Source organism: Sorex araneus, chromosome 4 (genome assembly GCF_027595985.1).
Source record: "Sorex araneus isolate mSorAra2 chromosome 4, mSorAra2.pri, whole genome shotgun sequence".
Lineage (NCBI taxonomy): Eukaryota > Metazoa > Chordata > Mammalia > Eulipotyphla > Soricidae > Sorex > Sorex araneus.
Genome location: NC_073305.1, coordinates 158,916,112 through 158,924,678, shown reverse-complemented (window position 1 = coordinate 158,924,678; position 8,567 = coordinate 158,916,112). Strand labels below are relative to the sequence as shown.

The 8,567-nt window shown below is 39.6% G+C and overlaps 1 protein-coding gene across 1 annotated transcript; it reads left to right on the top strand.

The window, feature by feature from the left end:
• The first annotated feature begins 7,025 nt into the window (after window positions 1–7,025).
• LOC101554929 (trace amine-associated receptor 6-like) lies at window positions 7,026–8,057 on the top strand. The gene has a single exon (XM_004609030.2). It carries the CDS (start codon window positions 7,026–7,028, stop codon window positions 8,055–8,057), a length of 1,032 nt encoding a protein of 343 aa, XP_004609087.2.
• The last annotated feature ends 510 nt before the right edge of the window (window positions 8,058–8,567 follow it).

Genomic DNA, 8,567 nt, shown 5'->3' with positions numbered 1-8,567 from the left:
CAATGGGATGACAGTGATACAGTAATACAGTATATCAGAGATGACAGTATGTTACAAGCTTTCATGTTTGGTTTGCAATTTCACAATGATCAAGCACCCATCCCTCTACCAGTGCGCATTCCCCACTACCAATATTCCCAGTATACCCCCCCTTACCCACCCTCCCTTTGCCTCCATGGCAGACAATATTCCCCATACTCTCTCTCTACTTTTGGGCATTATGGCTTGCAACACAGTCACTGAGAGGCCATCATGTTTAATCCATTATCTACTTACGGCATGCATCTCCCATCCCAACTGGTTCCTCCAGCCATCATTTTCTTAGTGATCCCTTCTCTATTCCATCTGCCTTCTCCCCTCCGCTCATGAAGCAGTCTTTCAGCTGTGGGGCAATCCTCCTGGCCCTTGTATCTAGAATCCTTGGGTGTCAGTCTCATATGATGTTATTCTATACTCCACAAATGAGGTATGAAGACAATATGTTTCAACACCTATCTTCAGAATGATGATCTCTAGTATTTTTATTCTATATCTTTTTACTAATGAATGCATTCTGAACTTTATCAAATATTTTTATTGCAATTCAACATATAATCATGCAATTTTTAACTTGGTAAGAAGTGGATTACTGATTCTTTCTTAAAAATTTATATTTTTAAGATATCCTGACTTACAGTGTTATTTATAGTAGAGATATTTCAGGTATACCATGTTTCAACATCAATCCTACCACCAGTGTGCTCTTCCCTCACCAATGTCTCCAGGTTCCCTCCCACCCTGTAGTATAACATAGGTTTGTACTTTTAGCTTTGCCACAAGGAACTTAGGTTTATTGGGTTACTCCCATCACAGTGCTCCCATTCTTTCTGTTTATTTATAATCTCTTTCTTTGTGCTTTGTTGACTTGTAGACATTGTTTTTCTCTTCTCCTTAAATCCTTTGCACTATTAATTCAGTGCAATGTCCTTTTTGTATGGACACAAGAAGATAGTTAATACTATGCTTTTTTAACTTGGGAGTTAATTGACTCTGAATCATAATTATCTCCTGGACATTTGTTCTCTCTACTTGAGCCTCAGTTGCCCTCACTACCTAGCACCCCAAAAGCAGGGTTCCAATGAGGGACTGGATGGATCCAGGCCAAGCTGTGAGCTATGTACTACCCTCGCATCGAAATGGGCCTGACCAAAGTGCCATAATACTTAACTATGAGTTAAGAGTATTATCATGGAGAAATTCTGTCATGATCCAAAAGGTAATAACTAGATTCAAACCCTGCTAGGTTTAGGAAAGATTAATCTGGCCTAAGCGCTGTAGTCTGAGTCTGTGGCGACATATTCCCGGAAAGTCACCCTACAAGCTCAATGTATCTCTTACTGTGTCCATATTTGTATCACTCATCATCCTGTTGCTCATCAATTTGCTCTTGCGGGCACCAGTAACATTTCCATTCATCGATGACTCATGCTAGTGGAGCCCAGTGGTGTCTCCTTGCTCCAGGAACATGAAGAGCCTCAAACCATTCATTTAGGGTCTTGACAAAGAAGTCTGACATCTCATAAGTGGGCAGCCAGGCATTCTTTTTATGTTCAGTCAGTAATAGCTCTGATTCAGTGGTCATCTCCAAATCTCATTACGTGTCTGGCCCATCTTATTTTTGACTCCTTGGCAAACAAGACAGCATCCCATATCCTCAATCATTGATGGAAGTCGGAACCTGGATTCCTTCTCTTACTTGAGTAAAATGTGATACTCCAAGCATAGCTCTTTTGATTCCTCTTTGGGAGACCTGCATAGCATTCTTTTTTTTAAAATTTTTTATTCTTTTATAGAATCACCATGTGGAAAGTTACAAAGCTTTCAGGTTTAAGTCTCAGTTATACAATGCTCAAACACCCATCCCTTCATCGTTGCACATATTCCACACCAAGAATCACAGTATACCTCCCTCCCTCCCCCCCCACCTCCCCAGCCACCCACCCTGTATGTGTAACTGTTAAATTTCACTTACTTTCACTTTACTTTTATTACATTCAAATATTTCAACAAAAAACTCACTATTATTGTTTGGAGTTTCTCCCCCCTAAAGTCGACCTGCTGAAAAGGAAACATTTGATAATTTGTTTTCCATTGCTGAGAATGAAGAGATATGAGGTCGACAGGCCGCACTAGCAGCCGCACGGGTTTGAATTTCTGTATTTTAGTAACTAAGTCCAGAGAAATATCTGCCAGAAATCACAACATTGTAAGCTTGTAGCTCTCAGCTACTTTATATTCCACATATGAGTGCAATCTTTCTATGTCTGTCTCTTTCTTTCTGACTCATTTCACTCAGCATGATACTTTCCATGTTGATCCACTTAAATGCAAATTTCATGACTTCATGTTTTCTGACAGCTACGTAGTATTCCATTGTGTAGATATACCAGAGTTTCTCTAGCCAATAATCTGTGTTCGGGCACTCTGGTTTTTTCCATATTGTGGCTATTGTAAACAGTGCTGCAATGAACATGGAAATGCAGATGCCATCTCTACTATACCGTTTTGCCTCTCTGGGATATATTCCCAGGAGTGGTATTGCTGGGTCAAATGGGAGCTCAGTTTCTAACTTTTTAAGAATCGTCCATATTGTTTTCCAAAAGGGCTGAACCAGTTGGCATTCCCACCAGCAGTGAAGAAGAGTCCCTTTCTCCCCACATCCTCTCCAGCAGCGGTTGCTTTTGTTTTTGGGCTGTGGGCCAGTCTCTGTGGTGTGAGATGATATCTCATTGTTGTTTTGATCTGCATCTCCCTGATGATTAGTGATATTGAACATTTTCTCATGTGCCTCTGAGCCACTCGGATTTCTTCTTTGGGAAAGTTTCTGTTCATTTCATCACCCCATTTTCTGATCGAGTTGTCAGTTTTCTTCTTGTGGAGTTCAACCAGTGCCTTGTATATTTTTGTTATCAACCCTTTGTCAGATGGGTACTGCATAAATATCCTTTCCCATTCTGTAGATTGTCTTTGTATTTTGGTCACTGTTTCTTTTGAGGTGCAGAAGCTTCTTAGTTTGAGATAGTCCCATTTTTTTTATCTCTGTTTTCACTTGCTTGGCCAGTGGCGTGTCAGCTTTGAGGATACCATTGGCTTCAATGTCGTGGAGGGTTTTGCCAATCTTGTTTTCAATGTACCTTAGGGATTCTGTTCTGATGTTGAGGTCTTTAATCCATTTTGATCTGACTTTTGTAGATGGTGAAAGGTGGAGGTCTAAGCCCATTTTTTTGCATGTAGCTGTTCAGTTTTGTCAGCACAATTTGTTAAACATGCTTTCCTTGCTCCACTTCACATTTCTTGCTCCCTTATCAAAGATTAGATGATCATATATGTGGGGGTGTGTGTCAGAGTATTCAACCCTGTTCCATTGGTCTGCAGCTCTGCCTTTGTACAAGTACCATGCTGTTTTAATGACTACCGCTTTGTAGTAGAGTTGGAAGTTGGGGAGTTTGATTCCTCCCATTTTTTGTTCCCAAGAATTGCTTTAGTTATTCGTGGGGGCTTATTGTTCTATATGAATTTCAGCAGCGCTTGCTCCATTTCTTTGAAGAATGTCAAGGGTATCCCTATAGGGATCGCATTGAATTTGTACAATGCTTTGGGGAGAATTGCCATTTTGACAATGTTAATTCTTCCAATCCAACCGCATAGCATTCTGAGCCTATTTTTGCAGGGCCAAGGTCTCTGAGGTGTATGTTAGTGCAGGACGAATGGTGGAGTCAAACAGATGTGCCCTGAGCTGGAGGTTCTTTGTCCTCTTAACAACTTCTTCGACGCTCTTGAAGGCATTCCACGCTGCTCTCTTCCTCCTGAGTAGCTCAGGTGTCAGGTCGTTCGTCATGTTGAGTTCTCGACCCAGATACACATAACTACTGCATTCAGATATGATCATTCCGTTGAGAGCAAGTGGAATGTTAGGAACTAGTCTGTTTCTCATGAACATTGCTTTTGTGAGATTCAGCTGCAGTCCAATCTTAGTACACTCATGGTCAAATTTGGCCAACATTCGTGTTGCTTGGCTAATGTTTGTCCTATCCTTCAAAGAAGATCCAGACAGGACTTGTATGACAGTAATACTTGGAAATAACCACTCTGGAGAAAAATTGAGTGTTATAAGTAGGTAAAAGGATACTCATGATAACCTTCCAGTGACTGTACTGCAAGTCATAATGCCCTAAAGGAAAGGGAGAGAAAGGCAGAAAGAGAGAGAGAAAGAGAGAGAGAAGGAGAGAGACAGAGAGAAGGAGAGGGAGAGGAGAGAAAAGAGAGAGAGGAGAGAGAGAAGAGAGAGAGGAAAAAGTCTACCTTTTGTAGAGGTAGACTGTGGAGAAAAAAAACTGGAGACATTGGTGGTGAAAAATGTACACTGGTAGAGATTTGTGTTGGAGCATTGACTGAAACCCAATCATGAACCACTTGTAACTGCATTATTTACTGTAATTTAATATAACCGAACAAAACAAAACAAGGAGGCTCCATAAATGCTTCTGGCAAAATGACTATGACTTCTCTAAGGTATTGCATTTCTTTAAAGCTGTGCATCACTCCTTCAAATGAGTGATAATCTAGCTGGACACAGTATTGGTGAGTTGTTCCATTGATTAATTTTATTGTACTTTGTCTTTCTATTCTCTTCTGGCTCATAGGGTCTCATTTGTAGATCTGCTTTTATCATGTGGATTTTCCCTTGTATGTAAATTCCTTTTTTATCTTAATGTTTTTAAAATTCTTTCTCTGTCTTGTGGTGTTTGTCATTCACAGCATAATGTATCTTGGAGATCTTAGTTCAGTCTCTTTATCGTGGGCTCTTCAGACTTAATGTGCTTTTGTTAGCTATATTTCACAACTCAGGACATTCGTAAGCATGGTTTCTTTGACTATTGATTCTTCATCAAATTTGCCAACCTCTGCTCAGGTATTCAAAAGATTATCATATTGTTATTGAGTACTTTGATGGTTCACTATAGGTGTACTGGTGTTTTTTGTCAGTCTTTCTCTCATTTTCTGTTGCTTGGGAGTGGTTTCCTCCATCTTGAATCTTCTCAATCTTTTCCTCTGCTACTATAATTCTCCTGCTCAGAGTTTCTAATGACTTTTTCATATCAACTCCCAAATTCTTCATTTCTGATTGTGCTTTTTCATTTCTGCTCTGAGTTCCTTGTAATGTGCTGACTACCTGTGCCATTGTTTTCATTGAGCTCTTAAACATTTTCATCGTGGTGGCACTGGAGTTATTTTCTGAGGATTTATAGAGCTGCTTGATGTATTTTGTGCCTTCGGTGTTATTGTTTTTGCTCACTGAACTTGGTGGGCTTCTACTTATTTTCCCCATTGGTTCTCTCATGCTTCTGCTGTCCTCTAGAGAGGCTTTTGATGTTAGACTTCCTGGAATATTCAGAGACCCCCCTCTCTCTGAGCTTGATTATTTGCTTCTCTGCTCACCTTCATTGAAATAGAGGAAGTATAACTGTCAGCTGTGTATAATTTTCTGAGGAGCTGTAGTGTAGGCCCCTTAATATCATAGTTTGCTGTGGAGACTGCTAAGGGGGAATGTTAGGACCCACTTCCGCAGAACTGCCATGATAGGCTCTGAGAAAATCAGGCCTCTTCCAGAGACAAGAAGCAGAAAAACCAGATGCTTTTATCAAAGATTACATCTCCGGAATAACATTAGGTCTCTGGAATGAGAACTCCTGAACCTAGTGCTTGGGGTCCTTGTTGAAGCCCGCTGCACCTGGCAGATACTTAGACCCCAGCTAGCTGGAACAATAAACCTCACTATGTGATTTGAATTGGCTCTGTTCTGTTCTGTTTTGTTTGTTTGCTTTTTGGGTCACATCCAGTAATGCACAGGGGTCACTCCTGGCTCTGCACTAAGGGGACCATATGGGATGCTGGGCATCGAACCCGGGTCAGTCCCATGCAAGGCAAATGCCCAACCCAATGTGCTATGGCTCTAGCCCCATGTTCTCTGTCCTTGAGGGCTAGTTTACTCTAGACTCTATACTGGCATTTATTAAGAAGGAAGGACTCTTGTCTCCCATTCCCAGGAGACTCAGAGATCTTACCCAGAGATTAATTTTACCTGGAAAGGTAGAACAGAAAGCAGAGGTTTTTGAGCTGTGGGGTGGGCTTTTGATATCACAAAATTCCATTCTTGTGATGGACTTCTTTCATGATCCATCTCTCTTTTCAAGGCAGGGTTGATTTGTAAAAATTTCATTCTGGTGTTTTTATTTATGTATGAAGTGCTCTCTCATCTTCCTTTTAACCAATTTGTATTTACCATTCAGCATTGAAGCTATACTACATGAAACAATAAAGTTTTACTGGAGATTATTACACGTAAGTTTCTTCTCACTATTCACAACTTATACCAGAGGGACTGCACATTTGATGATTTTGTATATGGGATTTGGTGGTGTGTCCTGTGGGTTTTCCTCATTAACCTCTTAGCCAGTATGTGGAGGTGGGAGGTAGGGGGAGTTGCAGTGGTACAAGAGACAGTTAATAAATACAGATCATACAATCTCACTCAATTTCACAAAGAGGAATATTCAAGATACCAAGATCAAGACACATAGAATATTTGATGTATCAAAGGTAATTAATATTTTGGGGAAACTAACTGTTTTGTTTAAGCCCAGTTAGAACGTAAATTGAAATGAAGCAAGAGATTTGCTTCTATTTAAATTCTTTTTGAGGTGAGAATATTATATCCAATTATATTCTACAGAATCATAAAATACTAACACTGTAGAGTGAGATTAATTACCTGTATAATCTAACATATTATTATTCTAGATGTTCAGAATTAAAAATAAAATTTACCAGGAATAGGTTATGAGGATAAAATTCTCAACTCTCATATTATTTATTTCTAAAAGATCTTAATTCTCTACTTTCAAGAAGTATGATCTGCTTCATTTCATGTGATTGGCATAGGAAAGATCTTCTCTGAATATTTAAAGACTAAATACAGCAGCAGCATGAACAGCAGCTCATCCTCCCTTGCAGCCCTGCAGTTCTGCTATGAGAATGTGAACGGATCCTGTGTGAAAACTCCCTACTCACTAGGATCCAGGGCGATCCTGTATGCAGTGTTCGGCTTAGGGGCAGTACTGGCAGTGTTTGGAAACCTTCTGGTTACTATTTCCATCCTTCATTTCAAGCAGCTGCACTCTCCAACCAATTTCCTCATCTCCTCCCTGGCCTGTGCCGACTTCCTGGTGGGTGTGACTGTGATGCCCTTTAGCATGGTCAGGTCTGTGGAGAGCTGCTGGTACTTTGGACCGACTTTCTGTACTTTCCACACTTGCTGTGATATTGCATTTTGCTTGTCTTCCATTTTCCACCTGTGTTTCATTTCCATCGACAGGTACATTGCTGTCACTGACCCTCTGGTATATCCCACCAAATTCACTGTGAATGTGTCAGGGATATGCATCAGTGTCTCCTGGATCCTGGCCCTGGTGTACAGTGGAGCTGTGTTCTACACAGGTGCCAATGATGATGGACTGGAGGAATTATCTAATGCTATCAACTGTGTAGGAGGTTGTCAACCTCTTATAAATCAGTTATTTATTTCAGTTGATTTTCTACTATTTTTCATACCTGCCCTTGTTATGATGATATTATATAGCAATATATTTCTTGTGGCTAGAAAACAGGCTAAAATGATAGACAGCATCAGTAGCAAAACAGAAGCTTTGGCAGGGTCTAGCAAAGCCAAGGTGACAAAGAGAGAAAGAAAAGCAGCCAAAACTCTGGGTATCACAGTGATAGCATTTTTGGTATCTTGGTTACCTTATATAATTGACTCATTCATTGACTGTTTTTTGGGTTATATAACACCTTCATATGTTTATGAGATACTTTGCTGGTTGGCTTATTACAACTCTGCTCTAAATCCTTTGATCTATGCTTTCTTTTACCCGTGGTTTAGGAGGGCAATGAAATTTATTATTAGTGGAAAAGTATTCAAAGATAGCTCATCAACCATGAATTTATTTTCAAAATAGACCTATGTTTCAAATGATAATTTTTCTAAAGTATGTAAAGTTTTCAATAATATTGACACAAAGTATAAGTCAAGCACGTTCCATTTCTTGGGGAGAGGACAGAATACTTCTTTTCAGTAGTATAACTTGATGCTCTACTGTCTTGGTGAGTGATAATAAAGTCACTTAAAAATGGTAAAACATGTATGTTCTGTTTTTGTTTTCTTGGGTATGTTCATTTTCCTGCTTTGTCAGTTGCTGTTCATTTTCTTTTTTCAGACCTCCATTTTAGACTATACTTTCTGCAACTTCAGAGGGTCTTTGGCTTGATACTCCTGCTAAAATCTGTATTCCTTTATCTTTAAATGCAGTTTAATTTGCTTTCATTTTAGCTTCCTAGAGACCCAATTTTCTGGAACTTCTGAGACTATTTTGAGCCACACACAACAGTCATTCAAGAATGAATTCAGGAATGAATTAATATTTTATATTTTGGGAAATCTTGGTAACTTTATAATGATATTAAAAATT